This window comes from Macaca thibetana, chromosome 1 (genome assembly GCF_024542745.1).
Source record: "Macaca thibetana thibetana isolate TM-01 chromosome 1, ASM2454274v1, whole genome shotgun sequence".
Taxonomy (NCBI): Eukaryota; Metazoa; Chordata; class Mammalia; order Primates; family Cercopithecidae; genus Macaca; species Macaca thibetana.
Genome location: NC_065578.1, coordinates 38,609,906 through 38,635,462, shown reverse-complemented (window position 1 = coordinate 38,635,462; position 25,557 = coordinate 38,609,906). Strand labels below are relative to the sequence as shown.

The window sequence follows — 25,557 nt, the reverse complement described above, 5'->3', positions numbered from 1 at the left end:
GGCGGTTGTAATCTTAAACCGCCGGAGCCCGAGGCCTATATTTATAGAGAAACGCGTGTCCCCGGGGCCGCCGTGGGTAGCGTCCGGTCGCCTCTTAAAGGATTTTTACCGTTCGGAAGGGGATTCCCCATTTAATTTTTTTCCTACTTTGATTTTTTGAAATTTGGAGCTTCGCACCAGGACCGCGGAGAAGTGCAAAGTCGTGGGGAGGGCCGTATTGTGCGGAGAGCCTTTTGTCTGCGGTGCCGCGGCCGTGGGAGCCGGCCCCCGCCTCCCGTTTCCGTCCCATCTCCGAGCCCGCCGACTCCAGCTCGTCCTCGCCGCCCCGGTGCCACCTGTGAGCCGCGGCGCGGGCCCGGGCTCTGAGGGCGCCCCTTTTGTCCTGCGGCGGGCCCGATAAGAAGTCCTCCTGGCGGGGCTCGGGGTGGTGGGGGGCGGGGAGATGAACGCTGCGGCCAGCAGCTACCCCATGGCCTCCCTGTACGTGGGCGACCTGCACTCGGACGTCACCGAGGCCATGCTGTACGAAAAGTTCAGCCCCGCGGGGCCTGTGCTGTCCATCCGGGTCTGCCGCGATATGATCACCCGCCGCTCCCTGGGCTATGCCTACGTCAACTTCCAGCAGCCGGCCGACGGTGAGTAGAAGCTGTGCCCACACGTGCGTGGGAGCCCGGCGGACCCCGGGAGTCGTCTTCTGGCAGGGCCCTCCTGCCAAGGAGGGCAGCATCACGACAGCATGTTGCCACCGAAGCTTGGAGCAGGGTGCAGAGATTGAGAACGCAGACCTGGCATCAGATGACTCGAGTTTCAATCTTGTTTCTACCACTTGCTAACTGGGTGACCTTGGGCTACTTAACTGGTGTTGCTGGTAGTAGGGTTGGAAACCAAGGAAACTGTAAAACAGGATTAGAGTGAAGCCACTGGCATTCCACTGTGTGTGGTCCTTGTCAGTGGGGCTGGGCTGTTACAGACCCTTGCTTGTGCCCTTCACAGGCTGGCCAAAAAGGAGGGACGTTTGAAACACAATTCCCGCAAAAGTTCTACATTGTAGAGTTCCTGCCCGCTCTGCCACCTTTACTAACCTTGACTACCTGATGTTGTGCTGATAAAGGATGGGTCAGGGCAGGCAGGAAGCAGGGGGAAGGTTTCTGTGCGTTAAACTAGCAGAGATTTAGGTTAGTGCCACAGGAGCTGCGTGTGCCAGGCCAGCTCCTTAGTCTGTGTGTTTGCCACTGGAGTGGAGAAGTGCTTTGCGCTGGACAAATGGTATCCAGGCTCTGTGCTGTAAAGAGTGTTGTGGAGGTAGTTTGGGGAAGCGTCACTTGAAAATCTGGTGGCATTTGTCACCTCAGCTGTAACAGTGGTTTGCACTCGTCAGAGCCCTTTTACTTCATTTAATCTGAAGAAAATGGGACTCCTGAGAAGGAAAAGGAATGCAAAAAGTTGGAAACCAAGTTGGGACTCCCAGCACAGTGCTCTGCCACCTCAGATTGTGGCCTTAGCATGGAGAGAGGTATGTTGCAGGCGTGGCAGGAGTGAGGCCAAAGGAAATCTGATCAGAGGCTGCACGTGACTCCAGATTAGAAGGGAACAACTGCAGAGATCATTACTGGGAGAAACAAGCCATGCTATGGCAAAGGATCTCCAGGTCGCTAGTTTTGAGGTCCCCACTTTGTTTTCTGTCTGAGGCCCAGAGTTACTACTTGCCCAGGTTGCAGCTGAGACCAGAGAATTGGACATGTTAAGAGGAACCTAGGTATTGCTACCGTCAACCCAGTATGCTCCAAGCTGAGTTCTGTCTATGGCTATAGGAGTGCAAAGAAGGTAGCTGAGTGTGGTCTTTTTAAGGGATAATGTACCACATTAGCTGTTGTCTGCCTTCTTGACTTTTGAACAAAAGTCATGTCACTTAGAGATAGCAGAAGCCATTGGTCAGTGTGTCTGCCAACACATACTTCTGCAGGACTTCTCTCTGCTATAAATAAGTGCAGCCAGATTTGTCAGACTAAGCCGGCTTGCCTTGTGCAGTGCTGTCTGGAAATAGACGAGGAGCTGTGTTGAAATGGGCTCCTTTACTGCTAATTAATGAAATAGTTTGCGATCCCAGCTATCTATCTCTGATAGCCATCACAAGCAAACTCCTCCTTTCCTGGACTGTTCCTGACTTGGATCTGTCTTGTCATCTCCCCTTTTCCCAACTGCCCCCCATACAGATGAGCCCACCTTCTGAAGGGGGTGGGGAAGTTTGTTGGAAATAATGAGTGAAAATAAATTCTCCTGGTTAAAGAAACAGTTGAGCTTGTGGAGCGTCAGAGTTGGGGAATTTTGTCCCCCCCCTTAAGTGAGATGTTGCCTTGAGGCAAGGAGCAGATTCCACTGCTCTGACCCTGTCTAAATCCCCTCATGGAGGAGGTTCTGGGTAATGTCACCGATAGGAGATGTCGTCACAGCCTTAAGGAAAAGTGGCCACCAGATCTGGGGATCCTTGTTGCGATTAGTGATGAGAAGTGTTTTGGCTGGCAGGTGGTGCTTTATTTTAGCTTCTGGTTCTTTTTGTTGTTGTTTGTTTTCGCTCTTGTTGCCCAGGCTGGAGTGCAATGGCGCGATCTCAGCTCACTGCAACCTCTGACTTCCGGGTTCAAACGATTTTCCTGCCTCAGCCTCCTGAGTAGCTGGGATTACAGGCGCCCACCACACACCCAGCCAATTTTGTATTTTTAGTAGAGATGGGCTTTCACCATGTTGGTCAGGCTGATCTCGAACTCCTGACCTCAGGTGATCCACCTGTTTCAGCCTCCCAAAGTGCTGGGATTACAGGAGTGAGCCACCATGCCTGGCCCAGCTTTTGGTTCTTTAAATTGTCTCTGGTGCACATATGGACTTAGTTGGGAAGCTACAGAAGCTTTCCAAGGCACTGGATGGGGAAGTTGGTTGGGCACCCAGGGTGGCTGAAGTCCTAGAATTCTACAGAACTTCGATTAAGGCTTCAAAAGGTAGATGCCGTGCCTACCATCTGCGTGCTGTCTGCTTAGGCAGAAGGTATGGTGGTTTAATCCTTGTTGTGATAGTACAGAGAACTTTTCCATGTGTGATCAGTTGTATCCATTTTGGTGATTGGATTTTTATTCTCAGAAACTGAAAATAAAAGAAATTGGACTGAATTCTGAATTCAGGGATAGCACCTTTTTTTTTTTTCCAGATCATTTGCTCATACGTTTAGTTGCTTGTCTCCGTAGATGGATTGCAGACTAAATGACTTGATAACTTTGCAATACCTCACTGAAAAATAAATCAGATAATCTAGTATTAGTTTCCTAATCACTTGCTAGCTGCACAGCTTAGTCACCCTAAACATAAGTTTGTTCATTTTGTAAAATGTATAATTTCAGCTGTCCCACCTGAGTCATGGTGGGTGGCAGTCTGCAAAGTCTTCCAAATGGTAAAGCTTAGTCAAATGTGAGGTATTATCATTGGATCTTGGTGTCATTAAGGCCATTTAGATTATCTTTATTTATGGCCCCTTTATCCAACAAGGGCACAGACCCAGAAGGGCGTTTAGACTTCTGTCATGAAGTAGAGTCATTAGCTGGAACTTATTCTACCCTTACTAACAGTGCAGGCTGGAGGAATCTGATGCCCTTTTATTTTAATAGAGTTGCCTTTTATCAAGAGTGATTACCTTGAAAAGTCCTGTAGTAATCTGTTCTTAGGATGTTGGCCTGTGGGAGCTGACGTTTTCTCTCCTTATTGAAATGTGTTTCTCTCTTACAGCTGAGCGGGCTTTGGACACCATGAACTTTGATGTGATTAAGGGAAAGCCAATCCGCATCATGTGGTCTCAGAGGGATCCCTCTTTGAGAAAATCTGGTGTGGGAAATGTCTTCATCAAGAACCTGGACAAATCTATAGATAACAAGGCACTTTATGATACTTTTTCTGCTTTTGGAAACATTCTATCCTGCAAGGTAAACATTGATTAAATGATTTTAGCAGAATAATTGATTCTCAAAAACAAGATAAATACCAAATGGAAAACTACCTTGGCATCAGGATACAGGAATTTTCAAAATGCTGGATATGGAATTCTAAAAGTTCCCATGGGTAGTCTCAGGGCCACACCCAGCGTAACCAGCACACGTTTTCATACCCTTGTTCTTTCCTCAGCCTGAAATATCTTTCCTGTTCTTTAGCTCTGGAAAGCCCCAGGTTTTTCTTTTGGGATGGGGGAAAGGAGAGGACCAGAGAAGTGTCTCTAGTCTTCAGGAAACTTAATCACGTTAGAAGCATAAATTCACTCTGTTCCTTCTATGTATCTGTTTTATGCTGAGCACTTTAAAACTTAAACAGTGGTGGTGTAGGTGTTTAACGCCATACTGCACTGAAAATTTGTTGTGGCCTTGGAAAATGTTTTGTCTTCTGCAGCACTGTGGTTTGCACCCAGATCTCTTAAAATGTGTTGTTGTTGTGTTTTAAAGGGACAGGGTCTTGCTCTGTCTGTCACCCAGGGTGGAGTGCAGTGGTGTAGTAATAGCTCATTGTAGCTTCGATCTCCTGGGCACAAGCCATCCTCCCACCTCAGCCTCCCAAGTAGCTGGGACTACAGGCATGTGCTACCACATTCAGTTAATCTTTTTATTTTTTGTAGAGACAGGGTCTCTCTCCATTGCATAGGCTGGCCTCCAGCTCCTGGCTCCAATGATCCTTCTGCTTTGACCTCCCAAAGCATTGGAATTACAGGCATGAGCCACAGCACCCAATTTTAAGTGTTTTCTTTGTTTTTTTGTTTTGTTTTGTTTTTTATAAAAAGAAAATATTTGGAATAGAAGAAGCCTAGTAGTGGCTACCTTTGTAAATGGAACACTTACTAGGTACCTGGTGCTGTGCTAGTGTGAGAAAAATTGTACTGGTGTACTTGGCCACCTTTGGCCATGGATGGGCCAGAGCCTTCTCAGGCACAAGATACCCTGAGGTTCTCATGTCTCAGGAGCTGGCCAGTGGTGCTAAAGTGGTCCACCTTGTCTTTGACAGGTGGTGTGTGATGAGAACGGCTCTAAGGGTTATGCATTTGTCCACTTCGAGACCCAAGAGGCTGCCGACAAGGCCATCGAGAAGATGAATGGCATGCTCCTCAATGACCGCAAAGTGTGAGTGTCCCAGTCCGGAGCAACAACCATCGCATGAGCCAGCCGTGGCCCCACCTCGGTATTAACTGGCACACACAAGGCGGCTACTGGTTCTCGGCCCAAGTGTGGCCTGCTCCTACCTCTCCACTCCAGGGCTGGTGAGTCTCCCTGCCTGAGCCGTGGCAGCCCTTTTGACTCGCCAAGGTGGGCTTCCTGCCCAAGCCATGGCCTGCCTGCCGCCTCTCCCTTAAAGGCATCTGTCTGTGGGTTTTGTGAGCATCAACAACTGGGGCTGGCTGGAAGGCAGCTCTAAGCTCACTCTGAGTCGGGGTCTTGGCCAGCGGCAGAGTGGAGAGGGCCCTGGACTGACCAGGAGCTGTATACTAGCAGTGTGACCTTGGCTTTCCTGTGACTCAGGTCTGTCCATGGGTCCCTCGCTAGTGGTTGATGCCAAATTGTCCCCGTGGTTCTCCATTTTCTGACTTATGATTCAGTGACCTAATGCAAGGCTGGCTCCACAGTAATACTTGGTGACAATGAAAAATCCCATCCCTTTGCAGAAAAACTTCGTAACAGACCTGTTGCTTTGGTGTGGTTGTTACTGTAGAATGCAGAGGGGGAACTTAGCAAAGCCATGTGGGGAGAAGAAGGGACAATAAGTCTTGGCTATTACAAGCCAAAATATTTTTTGTCCTTTGTGTCATTCAGCATACCAGAGGATGGGTTATGTTTATAATGTCTGTGTGTCCAGTGGTTGATCTACAGATATCACTAAAAAATATAAAAATGTCAGTGTATGGATAAATTTTCTTCTAAGTATAAGAGTACCAAAATAAATTTAAAAAGGAAGGGGTGCCCCTTCGCTCCAGCAATCTCATACCTAGGATTAACCACTGTTAACAGTTTGGTTTGTATCCTTCCAGACCTTTTCTATGCATTTACATAGTTGCACAGAAATGAACGTTTTAAAAACATGGCCATCAGGTTTCTTCATGAAGGCAGTGTGATGTGGTAGGAGTAGCCCTGGTCTAAGCCAGGAGCCCTGGGGCTGGTCCTTACAGGATAGTCCTGCCTTTTTCTCTTTCTGCTGGGGACTTGGGTATCTCTGAGCCTCCTCGGTGGTGGATGGGGATCTCATGTTTTAACTTCTCCTGTCAGCCTTTAACTTGTATTCCTTTGGGTCCCTGGATATCATGTTTTATTCCTCTGGGTGATTACTTTTTTCATGGTTTCTTTTTAGATTTGTGGGCAGATTCAAGTCTCGCAAAGAGCGGGAAGCTGAGCTGGGAGCCAAAGCCAAGGAATTCACCAATGTTTATATCAAAAACTTTGGGGAAGAGGTGGATGATGAGAGTCTGAAAGAGCTATTCAGTCAGTTTGGTAAGTTGAGGGTCCTTGTCCCCTTTCACAGTCCAACAGACCCATCTCTTCTTTCTTAAGAGATGAGGGCGGCCGGGCGCGGTGGCTCAAGCCTGTAATCCCAGCACTTTGGGAGGCCGAGACGGGCGGATCACGAGGTCAGGAGATCGAGACCATCCTGGCTAACACGGTGAAACCCCGTCTCTACTAAAAAGTACAAAAAACTAGCTGGGCGAGGTGGCGAGCGCCTGTAGTCCCAGCTACTAGGGAGGCTGAGCCAGGAGAATGGCGTAAACCCGGGAGGCGGAGTTTGCAGTGAGCAGAGATCCGGCCACCGCACCCCAGCCTGGGTGATAGAGCGAGACTCCGTCTCAAAAAAAAAAGAAAAGAAAAAAAAAAAAAAGAAAAAAAAAGAAAAAAAGAGATGAGGGCACTGCTCCAGAGGTTTGCTTCAAGTGAGTTTCCAGAGTGAAGCCTTCTCTCCTTGAGCTGTGCTTGAGATGGTGTTACTAATAGTTCTGTCCTTTGGTAATAGGTAAGACCCTAAGTGTCAAGGTGATGAGAGATCCCAGTGGGAAATCCAAAGGCTTTGGCTTTGTGAGTTACGAAAAACACGAGGATGCCAATAAGGTGAGTGTACCACAAAGGTTGGGAAAAACTTGTAAGAGGTGGCCCCAGAGTATGGGCAGAGTCTTGCTAGCACCTAGCTAGAGCTGGGATGGTCTGAGTATCTAGTAGTAGATGTACCATTACTATACTCTGGGATCATCTTCCTGGGTTCCACATGTTAACATCATGTAGGTGTTCACAAAGCACTTGGCACATACCTGTCACCTCAGCTGTCAGTTGTTGAAAGAATAGGACAGATGTTTGTTCCCCTGCAAAGGTGAGAGAACTAAAGCCCAGTGAGTGCTGATTTCATAACAGCACAGCAGCTACTTGTGGGCAAAGCATTGTGCCAGACCCTCAACATATATCACTTAAATACCCACAAAAGCACCTGCAGAATTTACTGGCAGCCAGAAGATGATATCGCCCTGGGCTCATGTCAGCACACTTGTGTTTATACACCTGTGCTATTTCTATATTATCTGGATCAATAACCTATTTAAATATTAACCTCATTTCACAGATGAGGAAGTTTGGATTTGTGTGACAGACTTCAGAGGTGGAATGAATTTAGTTTTTAGTCCTATAGTAGAAAGAATACTTGTTGGGACTTAGACCTCTGGAATAAGACCCCATCACTGCAACTTTATTTTAAAGACATTTTTCCTCTCTAGGCTGTGGAAGAGATGAATGGAAAAGAAATAAGTGGTAAAATAATATTTGTAGGCCGTGCACAAAAGAAAGTAGAACGGCAGGCAGAGTTAAAACGGAAATTTGAGCAGCTGAAACAGGAGAGAATTAGTCGATATCAGGTAAGGTGGTCTTGGCCCAGCCTAGCAATGGGATTTGCTGTGAAATATTTGCAGAACACCCTTATGTTTAGCAGGCTTTCTTTTTGGGGATTTGGAGTCTGTTCTTCCCATTTCCCCCAAGAAGATTAGGTTTAAAAGGATATTTACCTACTACATACATGACAGTGATTATTTTGGAACCAGAAACAAGAGAAATGAGTTTATTCATCAAGAAGCTCTCTATTCTGGAAGCCTCAGCCTGTTGCTAGCCATGTAGATTCCTTTTACTTAAATGAGCCTCCTTTGTTTGGCATGGCTTCAAGAAGACCCCTGCTGGGGTAGGGGGTGAGTGGTCACCACAGCAGCTGTGGGGAGAGGTGACAAAAGGTGACTGCACTGATGATCCTTGTCAGTTTCAGGGCAGTAGTTTCACAACTTTGAGCTTGCATCAGAATCACCAGCAGAGCTTGTTAAAACAGATAGCTGGGCTCCAGCCCTAGAGTTTTTCTGGTTCACTGGGTTTGGGGTCTGGCCTGATAATTTCTTTTTTCTTTTTTTTTCCTTCTCTTGAGATGGAGTCTCGCTCTGTTGCCCAGGCTGGAGTGCAGTGGTGCGATCTCGGCTCCCTGCAAGCTCCGCCTCCCAAGTTCCCTCCATTCTCCTGCCTCAGCCTCCCGAGTAGCTGGGACTACAGGCGCCCGCCACCACATCTGGCTAATTTTTTGTATTTTTTGTAGAGAACAGGGTTTCAGCCTTTTAGCAAGGATGGTTTCGATCTCCTGACTCTGTGATTGACCCACCTCGGCCTCCCCAAAGTGCTGGGATTATAGGCATGAGCCACTGTGCCCAGCTGAGAATTCCATTTCTAACAAGTTCCCAAAGATGCTGGTGCTCCTGGTCTGGGAGCTACCCTTTGGGAACCACTTTCTAAGGGAATATTTGTGGTATAGAAATGCAATTAACAGTGATCTTTTTCCTTCAGGGAGTGAATCTCTACATTAAGAACTTGGATGACACTATTGATGATGAGAAATTAAGGAAAGAATTTTCTCCTTTTGGATCAATTACCAGTGCTAAGGTATTATAATACTGAGATTTGGAGATTGAAAGCAGTAGTATTCCATTATAGGTTTATTGGCATTTGTTCCATTGAAGGAATAGCATTTAAATTATGTTCATTTCTGAAAGTAGCTACTACGTTTTTCCAGCAAAACTTCTGGATACATTTTGGAGAATGGCATTTCATTAGGTTAGCATTACACTGTTTCCCAAGCACTGGAGTCTGGAGAGGAATTTGGCCCAGCCCCTCCCAGCCAACCCAGAGCACCTGAATCTTTCCCATTCCTTGCTGCCTCGTGCCGGTGTGGGGACAGATGGTGCTACAGAATGAGCAGAGGAAATCCAGACAGGTTATTTTCCATTTGTCTTGGGACCTGTCTCTACAGCTCTGCCACATTTTCTCCTTGAGAATGAAGGTATTTTAAAGATTTTGGGAGTGGGCTTGGGAACTTCTACCCTGGTCTTAGAGAGGAAAGGGGAGCGGAAGGTTTTTCCGTGTTTCGTAGTGTGCATCATTTGCTTGATTTTCTTTGATAATCACATCAACTAAGTTAGCAGGATAAGTAGGAACCTCATTTTAAAGATAAGGAATTTTAGTCCTTGAACAAGAGATTGCTGACTACATGGGGATGGTGTACTGTTTGTCCTTAGCACTTTGGGAGCAGGATGGAAGCTGGTGGCATCTGAACATTTTGGGTTATGGCCTGATGCAGACTCCGGTCTTGCTAAACAGAGGTGTACCAGATGCCACAAAATCCTTTAGTTGATGAGAAGGGAAGCCATGTGGGCTGTTCTAAAGGCATAGTGGCCCTGCCCTGGCTCTTAGGGGAATTTGCCCCCAACCTGGGAATGTGGAAAGCAATGTTATTAGTTGTAGTAGGGAGTTGGCCAGAGGCCAAGTGTGGGTTTGCCCAGTTCTTACCCTTTCCTTTTTGCTATGACCCCCTTGATTGGACCCCATCAGTGTAAGGAATGATCTTCTCTCCTTGCTTATCTGCCTAGTAGTCAAGTTGCACTTTGTTAAGAGAGCAAAAGAGCCATACCTTGAATTGTCACCATTTTCAAGATGATGGTGTGGCATTTTTTTTCACATACATACTGGCCTACCTAATTGGTAGAGAGTTATGGAGTGATGCACATCTTTACGTCCCTATTCTCCACTTCAGGAGGCTCTCTGGGCCATTAACTAAGACATAAAACAATGACAGTCACACCAGAGAAGACAGTGAATAACCTTTTCAAATAAGGAAAAATGCAATTTGTGAATGATGAACTTAATGTGGAAGAAGACTGCCTGAACCAGTAGACCTGTGGTTTTGCAGCTGTTTGGGGTATTTCATGGAAATTGAGCCTCAGGAGGGCAAGTAAGACTAGGATCTAGGCACCTATCTCTAAGCTGGCCATCTCGTTGAATTAATGGTGGTAGTCATTGATTACCTGAACATTTTATGACTCCTGTCCACATGTGGTATTCCTAAAGTGTTATCCTGATGTTGCTAAGAACTTGTTAAGAGTTTTGTCCACTGAGGTCTTGGAGCAGATGAGATTGGAAAATAAATTGCTCAACACTACCCTCGAGATGTTTTGTGGTTACCCAGGGGTAGCTATCCACCAGGTATCAGGAAACATCTTTGAGTTCCTGGTTTTACCATTAGCCATATCATAGTGTTTTGGAACTTTAGCATCACCTGGGGACTTAAAGAAAATGCCTTAGAGGTTGTGACTTAGTTGGTCTGGGGTAAATCCTATGCCAGTTTTGAACCCCTGACCTAGGCTCAGTGACTGCAGCATAACCCAGGCTTTCTGGTTCTTCTGAATAGTTCCCTTCCCACCCAGGGACATCTTTTTTTTCCTATTTGTGGGTTTGTTTTGGTTTGGTTGGTTGGTTGGTTGGGTTTTTTGTTTTGTTTTGTTTCTGAGATGGAGTCTCGCTCTGTCGCCCAGACTGGAGTGCAGTGGCGTGATCTCAGCTCACTGCAACCTCTGCCTCCCGGGTTCAAGCAGTTCTCCTGCCTCAGCCTCCTGAGTAGCTGGGATTACAGGTGTGTGCCACCATGCCCGGCTAATTTTTGTATTTTTAGTAGAGACGGGGTTTCACCATGTTGTTCAGGCTGGTCTTGAACTCCTGACTTCGTGATCCACCCACCTCGGTCTCCCAAAGTGCTGGGATTACGCATGAGCCACTACACCTGGACCTTTGTTTTTTTGAGATGAGGTCTCAGTACATTGCTCAAGCTGGTCTCAACCTCCTGAGCTCAAGCAGCCCTCCCACCTTGGCCTTCCAAAGTGCTGGGATTACAGGTACGAGCCACCACACCCAGCCAAGGACACCTTATTTTTTAAGTAGCTGGTCTCATTTTGTAGGTAATGCTGGAGGATGGAAGAAGCAAAGGGTTTGGCTTCGTCTGCTTCTCATCTCCTGAAGAGGCAACCAAAGCAGTCACTGAGATGAATGGACGCATTGTGGGCTCCAAGCCACTATATGTTGCCCTGGCCCAGAGGAAGGAAGAGAGAAAGGCTCACCTGACCAACCAGTATATGCAACGAGTGGCTGGAATGAGAGCACTTCCTGCCAATGCCATCTTAAATCAGTTCCAGCCTGCGGCGGGTGGCTACTTCGTGCCAGCGGTCCCACAGGTGGGTGTGCTGTTTGGTCACAGCTCTTGGGAACCTGCCTGCTGGCAGTATTCTGCAGTGGTTGGGGAGAAGGATCTTTCGTTATTAGAGTTCTAGAATGTCAGAGTATGGAACCTTCAAGTAAAAATGAAGGACTTACCCATGGTCACATACACACACACCCACAGTGGCAGTGGTAGAGTAAAACAGTCCCCATTAGCTGACCCCTCAGCTTTTGAATAGAAAGAACATTTAAATAATTAGCTTAGGTCCTGGTTAGTGAGATGAGATATTTCTAGGGTGGTTCAGTCCTTAAGAGGGTGTTTGGGTATTCTTCTGTCTTACAGGCTCAGGGAAGGCCTCCATATTATACACCTAACCAGTTAGCGCAGATGAGGCCTAATCCACGCTGGCAGCAAGGTGGGAGACCTCAAGGTAGGTGGTGGGGAACAGTGATTTGACGGCCTAGGATACACCTATCCTGGTCTCCCCTGCCTTTTCTGTTTCCCTGCTTTGAGGCATAGCCTAGGTTCTGGTCCACATCACTTCTTAGTGATGTGCAATTTTTTCTCTTCACCAGGCTTCCAAGGAATGCCAAGTGCTATACGCCAGTCTGGGCCTCGTCCAACTCTTCGCCATCTGGCTCCAACTGGTAATGCTCCGGCCTCTCGTGGCCTCCCTACTACCACTCAGAGAGTCGGTGAGCAAACTGGCCTTTAGAAGTGTGGCCCGGGGAGGAGGGAGTCAGGATGACTAGGCTCTGCCCTGGGTTGGTCAGTTTGTTGGGCTCTTATTGAGTCCTGGTTCTATAATCTTAGCTGTGTGCTTAGGTGGCCACTTCAAGAGTAGAGAAATATGAGTTCTAGGTGTGTCAGTTGCTTTTAACATTCTTTGCTCATCGGTGACTCGTGAAAAAGTTAGTTGTAGAAGTTTGCTAGCTGGATGACTACAGAGGCAGCCTGTTCTTTTGGGTGGGGTGAGGAATACGAGGAAACAGCTCGTACAGAATATGTCCTGTATTCCAAGATGTGGAAAGAGTTGTATGTTATCCTTTGGCTCATCCTCGAAAGTAGTAGTGGCCCCCTGTGCAATGTGTTGCGTAAACGTGCTTTGAAATTTCTCCTTCCGTGGGACGTGGCCAGTTGGACATCTGCTGCCAACACTGATGTGCATTTGCTGGTCTGTTGTAGGGTCTGAGTGCCCGGACCGCTTGGCTATGGACTTTGGTGGGGCTGGTGCCGCCCAGCAAGGGCTGACTGACAGCTGCCAGTCTGGAGGTGGTATTGGATGCACACAGAAGGGGGAAAGATGGGATTTGACGGGTCTTTGCCCAGACTGATGGGCTTTAATTGTATTTGTTCTTTCCCTAAGGCGTTCCCACAGCTGTGCAGAACTTAGCGCCACGCGCTGCTGTTGCCGCTGCTGCTCCCCGTGCTGTTGCCCCCTACAAATACGCCTCCAGTGTCCGCAGCCCTCATCCTGCCATACAGCCTCTGCAGGTGAGGTCCACCAGACAGAATGCTTAAAAGGATTTCCCCCATTTCCACTTGATGTAAAAGAAGCTTTGCTTTGATTCCTTCAACAGGTATTAAATGCCTGCTCTGTGTTATGACGCTATGTTCTGATTCATTGTCCCTGCCCTTTAGGGGCTCACTAGTGGGAGAGAAGGGGCTTAAAAGTGCTCTGCCTGATGCCAGTTCACTCAGAAATGCCTCACAGGGGGCAGCCAGTGCTTCCTGCTCTCTTTGTACGGAATAATGTGCTCACTCAGCTCTTTGAGCCTCCAGGTCACTTCCACATCCAGTGACCTATTGGATCCTTGGCTGCTCTGCAAGATGATTGGTACATTAAGGCAGGAAATAACTTCAACTTACAGATCGGATGTTCAGCTTCAAAGATGTAAAGTGTGTGTAGGAGGGGAAGGGGTTGAACCTAGAGCTTCGATTTTCTAAGCGGTAACTTGCAGTCTCTAGACCTGTGCTCTAGATGCAACTAGTTTGTTTCAGAGCTTAATAGCAATTTGCCATGGAGGTATCACCCTAAGCCTTCAGGCCCATAAGCTGCTTAGTAGATTACTCTTTAACTGTCCTGTCTCATACTCTCTGAGTTGGGGATTTCTTAGAACTTGATGCTATGTAAAATACCTTTTCTTTGCAAGGCTTTGACTAGCATTGACATTGCATGTTGACAGTTTTTAGCATTTGATACAAGAACATTTGGTACAGTTACGGTGATGTGGAATGTAATTATAAATGTGTTGATATTTACACCCTTTGATCCAGTCTGCACTGAGATTTACCCTAAAGGAAAAGAGTAATTTTCAGGAAAAGCTTATATACAAATGTTCACTTTACCCTTATTTATAACAAGGCTTTTCATTCTTGAGTAACTGTGGGTGCATTAAGGAAATGTCAGAAAATGCTTGCCTAGTGCTATAAGTTTGTTTTATTATTTACCTTTCACTTCGCTTTCTGATAGCATTCCATTTTCATTGTAATTGGTTGTGTTTATGTCCATACCCCTCTGTTCCTCACCACATCCCTCAATCCTTCAAGGACTGAAATTAGTTCCTTTAGAGCAAGGCCCACCACCTCCTCTCCTCTTTCACATAGTCAGATGTTCAGATACTGAACAGGCGCTCAACCACCATCAAGTGCTTTCCTTTCCTCAGTGCTAACCCACTGCCTTTCCTGGTTCCCAGGCACCCCAGCCTGCGGTCCATGTGCAGGGGCAGGAGCCACTGACTGCCTCCATGCTGGCTGCAGCACCCCCCCAGGAACAGAAGCAGATGCTGGGTGAGTGACCCACTTCCTTGCAGAAGAAGAGGCCCAGAGCCTGGTGCCAACTAGGACACCAGTGTCCATTGTTTACTGGGATTTGATTTGGTTTTTTATTAACTACCCTCCCCATAGGAGAACGCTTGTTCCCACTCATCCAAACAATGCATTCAAACTTGGCTGGGAAGATCACGGGAATGCTGCTGGAGATCGACAACTCTGAGCTGCTGCACATGTTAGAGTCCCCCGAGTCTCTCCGCTCCAAGGTGAGCTGGGTCGAAGACCCTGCAGCTTCAGCTCTCAGCTTGGGAAGATTGGGGGCAAACTTGGACACCCAGGTGCAGCAGAGAGTGGGGTCTGCTGCCCCCAGGACCCTTCTCGTCATGCCTTGACTGTGACTAGAGGCTGCTGTGGGTATTTGGGAAAGTAGTTAGCACCAGAAGCCTAGGGATCATCTGTACGGTTGGCTTTGGTCCACTACTAAGTCTGGGCACTAGGGAGGGGTGGAGTAGCTCTCCTAGATTCACTGACCACCTGAAGATTTCTTGCAGGTAGATGAAGCTGTAGCAGTTCTACAGGCTCATCATGCCAAGAAAGAAGCTGCCCAGAAGGTGGGCGCTGTTGCTGCTGCTACCTCTTAGACAAGGAAAAACCGTATGTGTGGCTCTTTTCATTTTTGTTCCTATGAGCATTGTCTTCGTGGTTTGACCTGAGGTTGTATATATGCTCACTGCTTAGCTCTGGGAATACAATAAGTAGTTACATGGAGTATGTTGCAGGTGACTTCTTGTAAGGACTGTGGACTTTGTCTGCAGGGGCTTGAGTGAATAAAGGTTAACTAATACTGGTTGATGGTGGTAGGTGTCTCCAGATAGGGAAAGAAGAGAGTAAAATGAGCTAAGGAGAAAGCACGTGGTAAGAACCAGAGCTGGTGAGCTGGTGTGTTGGGAGGGTTGACTTGGCATAGTCATGACCCTCTTGTCAAGGGCCTCAGGAGCCTTGTCGTCTAGTGGTAAACACCAGAGATGCTGCTAAACATCGTACACTACACAGGAGGACAGAACCAACAGAATGCCCGAAGTGTCAATAGTGCTGAGGTTGAGAAATTTCTCTTCTAGAATACCTTCCTTTATCCACTAGATGTTAATGAATCTAAATTATTTGATTATGCATTTATTTGTGTTGGTGCTTTTCTTTACAGGATTCAAAAGCCAAATAACCCCTTACGGAATTCAGCTCAAGGTTTGAAGACTTCTAGCTTGTCCTATGGACCTCAACACCAACGATTACAAATTGCAAATTTAATAGGTCATTTTGTATCAAAAGGTCAATTATGAAACACCTAGAATTTTTCAATTATACGAATATGTTCTCTGGGTTCTGCTGTGGCCCAGACAGTGTTAACTTTTTTTTTTTTCTATTGTGGGTTTTGATTTTTCCCCCAGAAACTGGTTTTATTTGATGTACCCAAGTCTTACGTTTCTCAATAAAGAAAAAAACTCCATAAAACTGCCTCTGTCTCTGACCACAGTTTTACTCTATGAATTCCAGTTTTCACTGGAAGTAACTTTAGGATGTGAATTGGTTCCAATGATAGTTTATTCTTTCTTGACTTGAAGCTGACAAAGGTTAGCAAGATATACAGAACTGTTAAATATGATCCTGTCCCACAGCGTTCTGTTATGATTGTTGTATTAGCCCCACTTAACTTACAGGGAACAGAGATCTGATGTGGTCAGAGCAGACCGTGGGTCGAGCCCAGGAAAATTTGGAGCAGAGTGGGGTTGGTGAGATCTGCAGATACCAGCTGGTTAGTTGAGCCCCGTCTTTCCATTCCTGAACTCTGTTGGCGGGGGGGGGGGGGGGGGGGGCGGTGTCCTGTCCCTTCTTATCTCCTGCAGTCAGTTTATGCTGCATTTGAGTCAGCAGATCCAGTTGCCCAGATTCTGCAACCAAGGTTCCCCTAGCAGGAGGAAAATGTTTGGGAGGTCTGTGACTACAGCAAATGGTGCTGAAGTCCTCAGTGCTTGTGGTTTCTTTGATGCTCAAAGTGACAGTAGTGACATCCTAAAGGCCAAGATCACATCCCTTTGCAGCCTGCTTTCCCTGCGGCTCCAGCCTTGCTTGCTTTCCCTCCTGGAGCTTGCTTGATGCTTGCTTAGTGCCCCATTCAGGCAGTCCTTAGAATGCTCATCCCTCTTGGCAGGCTCCTTAAGATCTGGTGTCACCTTAACAGATCTAAAGGAGATGTCTTTGTTTCCTGACGGCCCCTTCTTTCCTTAACCTGGTGCCGGATGGGGCGGGGCACAGTACGGGCTTCCGGCGGAAGCACTGGAAGCAAGATGGCGACCGCCGAGACGGTCCTCAAAGGGTATGCTGGTGTGGAGCGAGGCAGGGTCCTCGTGGGCAGTGCAAAGATTGAGCTGGGGGTGGGCAGAGTGGACAGAGTAGGGCAGGGTGCAGATCCATGGCCCTACGCATCCTGGGCCAGGTCTGTGCTGCTTCACGCTGTCGATTTGTGAGTGGTGCCGGGTAGCGCAGCCCAGATCCCTTTTCCCTACTCCTGACCCTGCACCTAGAGTGGTGGTTGCGATCTGCTACCATGACCTCAGCCCTTATTCCAAACTGTGGCACCCATTCGTTCCACAAACTCCACAGCTCTGGCCCATTAGAGGAAGGAGGTCCCAGAATAGCTGGGAAATTACGAAAACAGCCTCACTGCACGGGTTGGTGAATGCTGTGATGCGATTGTGTGATGGACGGTGATGTTGAAACCAGACGGGAATGACCACCCCATCCGGAGAGGTGAGGGTAAACTTTCGGGATGCTCTGAGTCCAGAGATGAGTTTGAAAGATGCAAAGTTAACCAAGCAGCCAAGTTGGGAGCCAGGCAGTTGCCTGAATGGAGATAAGCAGCGAGAGCCAAAACCCAGAGTCTGGCCGTACTTAGTATATACCATACTAACAAATGTGGATTTTTCTCCGTTGGCCATTGGATTGCTTTTGAAGAATACCAACGAGAAGAGTAATGTAATCGTATTTGTATTTTCTTGGGATAATGGAGGAGACAAAAAGAAGGCGATCCCGTTCAGGAAATTGTCGCCATAAACCGGGGCAAAATGTAGGTCAGAAGAGGGAGAGGAGTGTACCTCACAAGTGGTTTTGTTATACCCAGAAGAGTATTGGGACCCCTCCCTTTCTGTCCTCCCTGTGCTCATGTTGACAAGGTGTTGGAGCAACTGCACCGGACGTGTGGAGACATTGATTCAGAATGCTCTTGGTGTCTGCAGAGGGGGTGGAGGACATTTCTTCGTGCTGCTTTTATTCCGTTTGGAAACATCACAGATATTCTGATTCTGCTGTATTATGAAACAGTTGACACTGAAAAGTCCCTCTTAAGTCAGATTCCTGATGCCAGGAAAATAACTTAGTAAAAAATTTTATGTCATGGGCATTCTATGTATGGCTGGTATATAATGCATTTCAGGGGGATGTCTCTTTAGGTCAGCATGGTGGTGATCTTGGAGATGGAAAAGGAAGGTTCTGAGGACAGCAGGGCTAGGATGATGGTGTGGCTGTGGGTTGAAATTTACAAAAATTAATCTGTTGGATTTGAGGGTAGACTTTAAGTTGGAACCATTTGGGGGCTTTGACTTCTCATCATTTAATATAAAAAGTGTATAGTAAAAAGGGCGGGCGCAGTGGCTCACGCCTGTAATCCCAGCACTTTGGGAGGCCGAGGCAGGTGGATCACGAGGTCAGGAGATCGAGACCATCCTGGCTAACACGGTGAAACCCTGTCTCTACTAAAAATACAAAAAATTAGCCGGGTGTGATGGTGGGCGCCTGTAGTCCCAGCTACTCGGGAGGCTGAGGCAGGAGAATGGCATGAACCTGGAAGCAAAGCTTGCAGTGAGCCGAGATGGCGCCACTGCACTCCAGAGCGAGACTCTGTCTCAAAAAAGAAACAAAACAACGACAAAAAAAACAGTGTATAGTAAGAATCAGGAGGATAGTGTTAGACAAAAAAATTTTTTTTTTAATTTTTGAGACAAGAGTCTTGTTCTGTCACCCAGGCTGGAGTGCAGTGGTGCGATCTCGACTCACTGCAAGCTCTGCCTCCCAGGTTCACGCCATTCTCCCGCCTCAGCCTCCTGAGTAGCTGGGACTATGGGAGCCTGCCACCACACCTGGCTAATTTTTTGTATTTTTAGTAGAAACGGGGTTTCACTGTGTTAGCCAGGATGGTCTTGATCTCCTGACTTTGTGATCCACACGCCTCAGCCTCCCAAAGTGCTGGGATTACAGGTGTGAGCCACCGCGCCCAGCCCCCAATTTTTTTTTTTTTTTGAGACGAAGTTTTGCTCTTTGTTTTCCAGACTGGAGTGCAGTGGCATGATCTTGGCTCACTGGAACATCCGCCTCCTGGGTTCAAGTGATTCTCCTGTCTCAGCCTCCCAAGTAGCTGGGATTATAGGTGTCTGCCACCACGCCCGGCTGGTTTTTGTCTTTTTAGTAGAGACAAGGTTTCACTATGTTGGCCAGGCTGATCTCAAACTCCTGACCTCGAGATCTGCCTGCCTCGGCCTCCCAAAGTGCTGGGATTGCAGGCTTGAGCCACTGCGCCCAGCTCTTAGAAAAAAAATTTTAATGTTTGGTTCTTGTTTCACATCACCTGCTGGGTAGGTGTACTCTACCTTATCTGTATACCGGAACTACCTTCTTGGCAGCTATGCTGTTAAATAGCAGAGTGCAACAGGGAAGCTCAACCTCAGCAGTGAAGCCTTGGCCTCTGCTTACCTGGTTAAGTTTTTCTTCAATTGATATCACAGTTACGGTGCAAGTTTCTATTTGATCTTTTGTTTTTATTTTCTAGGTTAAGAATTTTAGACCCAGTTCTGCTACTAACTTTCTGTGTGGACACAAACTCACTGAGCCTTCAGTTCTTCAAATTTTTTTTTTTTTTTTTTTTTTTTTTTTTGAGATGGAGTCTCACTCTGTCACTCAGGCTGGAATGCAGTGGTACGATCTTGGCTTACTGCAACCTCCGGCTTCCGGGTTCAAGGGATTCTCCTGCCTCAGCCTCCCAAGTAGCTGGGACTACAGGTGCCTGCCACCACGCCCGACTAATTATTTTTGTATTTTTAGTAGAGACGGGGTTTCACTATGTTGGCCAGACTGGTCTTGAACTCCTGACCTTGTGATCCGCCTGCCTTGGCCTCTCAAAGTGCTGGGATTACAGGCGTGAGCCACCGCACCCAGCCTATATATATAATAATAATAATAATTATTATTATTATTTTTAGAGAACGGGGTCTTGCTCTATCACCCAGGCTGGATTGCAGTGTCGTTGATCATAGCTCAAGCGGTCTTCCTGCCTCAGCCTCCCAAAGTGCTGTGATTACAGGTGTGAGCCACTGCACCTGGCCTCTTCATATCTTACAACGGTAAGACTAGCACGTTCAGGAGCCCTTCTATCCCTGAGTTTTTTTCGTTTTTGTTTTTTTTTTTTTTTTTTGTGGAGACAGAGTCTTTCTCTGTCGCCCAGGCTGGAGTGCAGTGGCGCGATCTCGGCTCACTGCAACCTCCGCCTCTTGGGTTCAAGCAATTCTCCTACTTCAGCCTTCCAAATAGCTGGGACTACAGGTGCATGCTGCCACACCTAGCTAATTTTTTGTATTTTAGTAGAGACAGGGTTTCACCATGTTGCCCAGGCTGGTCTCAAACTCCTGAGCTCAGGCAATCCACCCCACCTCAAAGTGCTAGGATTACAGGTGTGAGCCACCATGCCCAGCCTATCCCTGAGTTTTATGAAGTAGTAATTCCTACTGCTCTTGGTTTCCCCCAGCTAAAATCAGTTTTTCCTGGGAACAAAGACCATGATGCTCCCTTCTTTAGTAGTCACCTGACCCAATGGTAAGGTCAATGCTCTATACATAATTAAAGCTTGTTTGGAATTAATAATTGTTAGATAAACAACTTTTTCTATTTCTGTAAGTTTTATAAACAAAGGTCATCAAAATGCTTGAAAAGTAACTTCAGGTTTTACGTTCTGTAGTGGTACAACTGAATTTTATTTTAATTAGTTAATTAATTAATTTATATTTGAGATGGAGTCTTGCTCTGTCACCCAGACTGGAGTGCAATGGTGTAATCTGGGCTCACTGCAGCCTCCGCCTCCTGGGTTCAAGCGATTGTCCTGCCTCAGGAGCTGGGACTACAGGCACTTGCCACCATGCCCAACTAATTTTTTTTGTATTTTTAGTAGAGACGGGGGTTTCACTATGTTGACCAGTCTGGTCTTGAACTCCTGACCTTATGATCTGCCTGCCTTGGCCTCTCAAAGTGCTGGGATTATAGGCGTGAGCCACTGCACCCAGCCTATATATATATTTTTTTAAGAGACGGGGTCTCACTCTGTCACCCAGGCTGCATTGCAGTGTCGTTGATCATAGCTCAAGCAGTCTTCTTGCCTCAGCCTCCCAAATTGCTGTGATTACAGGTGTGAGCTACCGCACCTGGCCTCTTCATATCTTAAAACAGTGAGACTACTGTGTTCAGGAGCCCTTTTATCCCTGATTTTTTTTTTTTTTTTTTTTTTAATGGAGATGGAGGCTCTCTCTGTTGCCTAGGCTGGAGTGCAGTGGCGCGATCTCGGCTCATTGCAACCTCCGCCTCCTAGGTTCAAGCTATTCTCCTATCTCAGCCTCCCAAATAGCTGGGACTACAGGCGCACACCGCCACGCCAAGCTAATTTTTTGTATTTTAGTAGAGACAGGGTTTCATCATGTTGCCCAGGCTGATCTCAAACTCCTGAGCTCAGGCAATCCACCTGCCTCAAAGTGCTAGGATTACAGGTGTGAGCCACTCAGGTGTGAGCCACCATGAGTTTTTTTATAAAACTATCCCTGAGTTTTATAAAGTAGTAATTCCTACTGCTCTTGGTCTCCCCCAGCTAAAATAAGTTTTTCCTGGGAACAAAGACTATGATGCTTCCGGCTGAGCGCGGTGGCTCACGCCTGTAATCCCAGCACTTTGGGAGGCCGAGACAGGCGGATCACGAGGTCAGGAGATTGAGACCATCCTGGTTAACATGGTGAAACCTCATCTCTACTAAAAGTACAAAAAAATTAGCTGGGTGTGGAGGCTGAGGCAGGAGAATGGCGTGAACCCGGGAGGCGGAGCTTGCAGTGAGCCAAGATTGTGCCACTGCACTCCAGCCTGGGCAACAGAGCGAGCCTCCATCACACACAAAAAAAACTGATGCTTCCTTCTTTAGTAGTCACCTGACCCCAGTGGTAAGGTCAATGCTCTATACACAAGTAAAGCTTGATTGGAATTAATGATTGTTAGATAAACAACTTTTTCTATTTCTGTAAGTTTTATGAACAAAAGTCGTCAAAATGCTTGGAAAGCAACTTCAGGTTTACATTCCATAGTGGTACAACTGAATTTTATTTTAATTAGTTAATTATTTGTTTTTGAGATGGAGTCTTGCTTTGTCACCCAGGCTGAAATGCAAAGGCGCAATGTAGGCTCACCGTAGCCTCCGCCTCCTGGGCTCAAGTGAGTCTCTTGCCTCAGCGTTTCGAGTAGCTAGGGCTACAGGCCTGCGCCATTGCACCCAGCTAATTTTTGTATTTTTAGTAGTGACAGGGTTTTACCATGTTGGCCAGGCTGGTCTCAAACTCCTGACCTCAGGTGATCTGCCTGCCTCGGCCTCCCAAAGTGCTGGGATTACAGATGTGAGCCACTGCGGTCAGCTTGAATTGTACAAAGTTTAAAATTAGTTCATTGTGGCCGGGCGCGGTGGCTCACGCCTGTAATCCCAGCACTTTGGGAGGCCGAGGCGGGCGGATCACAAGGTCAGGAGATCGAGACCACGGTGAAACCCCATCTCTACTAAAAATACACAAAAATTAGCCGGGCGCGGTTGTGGGCGCCTGTAGTCCCAGCTACTCGGGAGGCTGAGGCAGGAGAATGGCGTGAACCCGGGAGGCGGAGCTTGCAGCGAGCCGAGATCGCGCCACTGCACTCCAGCCTGGGCGACAGAGCGAGACTCCGTCTCAAAAAAAAAAAAAAAAAAAAAAAAAAAAAAAAAAAAAAAATTAGTTCATTGTTTATGTATATTTATTTAGAATGAAATGACTAATATTTCTGGATGCATTGCTGAAGAAACCAGGAAAAATCTAAAAATTTTTTTTGCATTTTGTAAATGACATCTGGATATGGCATGTTTCCTCCTATTGCTCACATATTAACAACCCATTTCTGCTTTTGCAGAAAAGCACCAAGGATTCTCTTTTGTTGAATTTGTGTTGGCAGAGGTAAGAAGTTTTCCTTTTAATGTTTTACTAGTGTCACTCTTGTCATTGATTACCAAAGGTGTCAGTCTGTTTGGATGGATGTGGTAGTTTCCTTTGGCTGTTGTAACAAATTACCATAAATTTGGGTGGCTTAAAACAACAAATTTATTATCTCACAATTCTGGAGACTAGAAGTCTAAAATCAAGGTGTTGGCAGGGCCATGCTCCCTCTGAAGGCTCTCAGGAAGACTTTTCACTTGCTTTCCTGGCTTCTAGTGGCTCCTCACAATTCCTTGGCTTGTAGTATCACTCTAGTCTCTGCCCCTGTCTTCACATGGCTTTCTTCCTTGTATGTGTTTCTGTCTTCTCTTATAAAGATACCAGTCAGGCCCCACTTTTTTTTTTTTTTTTTTTTTTTTTTTTGAGGCCAGATCTCACTGTCACCCAAGCTGGAGTGCAGTGGTGTGATTATAGCTCACTGCTTCCTCTAACTCCTGGGTTCAAATGATCCTGCTACCTCAGCCTCCCAAGTAGCTAGGACTGTAGGTGCATACCACCATGCCTGCCTAATTTTTAAAATTTTTACAGAAATGGGGGTCTCACTATATTGTTCAGGCTCATCTTCAACTCCTAGCCTCAAGTCATCCTCCCACTTCAGTTCCCCAAAGCACTGAGATTACATGTGAGCTACTGCACCCAGCCCACCACCCAAAAGACCCTATTTCTAAATAAGGTCCGATTCTGAAGTTTAGGTCCATATGAATTTTGGGCGACACTATTCAAGCCACTGTAGTGGCTTGGTAGTGGCTTTTGCAGAGAAACAGGAAGTTCTGGTTGAAGGATGGCCCACTAGGCCTGGCTCAAAGTTCCCCTCCTGTATTCAGAGTATAGAAGATAGGTCTTGGAGAGGCCTGAGCCCTCTGGCCTGGCATCACTCATTCCTGTTTTACTGTGTGTATTCTCTGTCTCCATCAACTGGGCACCCATCCATACCAGCTCTAACAGGCAATACACACTCTTAGTAAAATACAGTCTAGGCAAGTAGGAGGGGAGATTGTGTCTTGTTTTGTGTGCTTGTGCTACTGAGTTTTTATTTGAACACTGTAAGAAGAGTTGAACTATAGGCATGAACTTTTTCATTGTTTACTTTTGGTAGGATGTTGCAGAAGCTATCAACAACATGGTATGGCTGACAATCTTTGTTTTTTACTGAAGCTGTTATTTGGTGGTACTTTTTGGTATAGGGAATGCTCATGTACCTATTGTGTTTCCAATTTCCGTAGTTTCAAAGTTCTGTAGCAAGCACAGGTCATCATTATTTGAAATAATTCAGTATGAACTAGCTACCTATAAAATTAATTCTTCTTTTTTTTTTTTTCCTCCCCGAGACTGAGCCTGCTCTATCATCCAGGCTGGCACGCAGTGGTGCAGTCTCAGCTCACTGCAACCTCTGCCTCCCGAGTTCACGTGATACTCCTGAATAGCTGGGATTACAGACACGTGCCACCACACCCAGCTAATTTTTGTATTTTTAGTAGAGATGGGGTATTACCGTGTTAGCCAGTCTGGTCTTGAACTTCTGACCTCAAGTGACCCTCCCGGCTCGGCCTCCCAAAGTGCTGGGATTACAAGTGTGAGCCACCACATCTGTCCTAAAATTAATTCTTAACCAGACATCTTTCTCATTTCACATTTGTTGAATACCAACCACCTTTGTTGGCCAATCTCTTGACCATTTTGCAGCAAACTACAGCCTGTGGTCCAAATCATCCCACAGTTTGGTTTTGGTCTTTTTTCTTTCTTTTGAGACACAGTCTCGCTGTATTACCCAGGCTGGAGTGGAATGCAGTAGCACAATCTTGACTCACTACAACCTCCACCTCCTGGGCTCAAGCAATCCTCCCACCTCTGCCTCCCAAGTAGCTGGGACTACAGGTGTGTGCTACCACGCCCAGCTAATTTTAGTATTTAGAGACGGGATTTTGCCATGTTGCCCAAGCTGGTCTTGAACTCCTGAGCTCAAGCGATCTACAGCCTTAGGCTCTCAAAGTGCCACAGTCTGTTTTTTGTGTCCTTTGAGCTAAATAATTGTTGTCTTTTAAAGGGTGTAGGGGAAAAAGGCCCAATATGCAGGAGAGGCTGTATGTAGCCTACAAAACCAAAAATATTTACTATCTAGCCCTTTTCAGAAAATTTGCTAATCCCTAGGCTAGAACAATGTACTGCAAATAAAATGTAACGTGATTGCAAGGTCAATTTTTTTTTATTTTTTATTTTTTTATTTTTTGACAGTTTCACTCTTTTGCTCAGGCTGGAGTGCATTGGTGCAATCTTGGCTCACTGCAGCCTCTGCCTTCTGGATTCAAGTGATTTTCCTGCCTCAGCCTCCCAAGTAGCTGGGATTACAGGCGCACACCACTATGCCCAGCTAATTTTTGTCTTTTTAGTAGAGACAGGGTTTCACCATGTTGGCCAGGCTGGTCCTGAACTCTTGATTTCAAGTGATCTGCCAGCCTCAGCCTCCCAAAGTGCCAGGATTACAGACATGAGCCACCACACCCAGCCTGCAGGGTCAGTCTGTGAATCTTATGTAAGAGCAGCGTTTCACGTAGTATATGAAAGTGATTATGGAGAACTGCTGTGATTAGCTGTAGTCAGAAAGAGCCATTGAAGAGTTAGGTTCTCTTAAACCAATTAACACCTGAAGAAGATAAAATCTGCAAGGATTGTGACAAATTGAGTGCCTCAAAAGAAAATTATTTGAGGCTGAGTATGGTGGCTCACATAATCTCAGCACTTTGGGAGATGGAGGCAGGAGGATCGCTTGAGGCCAGGAGTTCAAGACCCAACCTAGGCAATAGTGAGGCCCTGTTTCTACAAAATAATAATAATTTTCTTTTGTTTGTTTGTTTTTGAG

The 25,557-nt window shown here is 46.6% G+C and overlaps 2 protein-coding genes, 1 long non-coding RNA gene and 1 other non-coding gene across 11 annotated transcripts in view; 3 read left to right on the top strand and 1 right to left on the bottom strand.

The window, feature by feature from the left end:
* Positions 1-25,557, bottom strand: part of PPIE (peptidylprolyl isomerase E) — a 248,219-nt gene that overhangs the window by 188,519 nt on the left and 34,143 nt on the right. The window lies entirely within an intron of this gene.
* On the top strand, positions 389-15,843 carry PABPC4 (poly(A) binding protein cytoplasmic 4). Of its 4 annotated transcripts, none has more exons than XM_050798531.1 (16): positions 389-635; positions 3,772-3,965; positions 5,029-5,144; positions 6,364-6,503; positions 7,018-7,112; positions 7,766-7,903; positions 8,865-8,960; positions 11,306-11,578; positions 11,905-11,992; positions 12,138-12,209; positions 12,748-12,834; positions 12,929-13,056; positions 14,259-14,352; positions 14,470-14,600; positions 14,886-14,988; positions 15,536-15,843. In XM_050798531.1, exons 1-15 carry the CDS (start codon positions 443-445, stop codon positions 14,973-14,975), a joined length of 1,935 nt encoding a protein of 644 aa, XP_050654488.1. In that variant the 5' UTR covers positions 389-442; the 3' UTR covers positions 14,976-14,988; positions 15,536-15,843. The 4 variants fall into 4 exon arrangements, with proteins under 4 accessions (XP_050654488.1, XP_050654479.1, XP_050654509.1 ...); XM_050798522.1 differs by having other exon boundaries at positions 12,138-12,257; XM_050798552.1 differs by lacking the exon at positions 12,748-12,834.
* On the top strand, positions 9,206-9,340 carry LOC126945396 (small nucleolar RNA SNORA55). The gene has a single exon (XR_007722439.1). It is a non-coding gene; the product is annotated as a small nucleolar RNA SNORA55 (small nucleolar RNA).
* The window catches only part of LOC126961226 (uncharacterized), a 35,761-nt gene continuing 26,399 nt past the window's right edge, over positions 16,196-25,557 (top strand). For all 5 annotated transcript variants that reach the window (XR_007728226.1, XR_007728218.1, XR_007728222.1 and 2 more), the window contains exons 1-3: positions 16,196-16,705; positions 19,641-19,781; positions 22,618-22,661. This is a non-coding gene — a long non-coding RNA (uncharacterized LOC126961226). The remainder of the gene's footprint in view (positions 16,706-19,640; positions 19,782-22,617; positions 22,662-25,557) is intronic.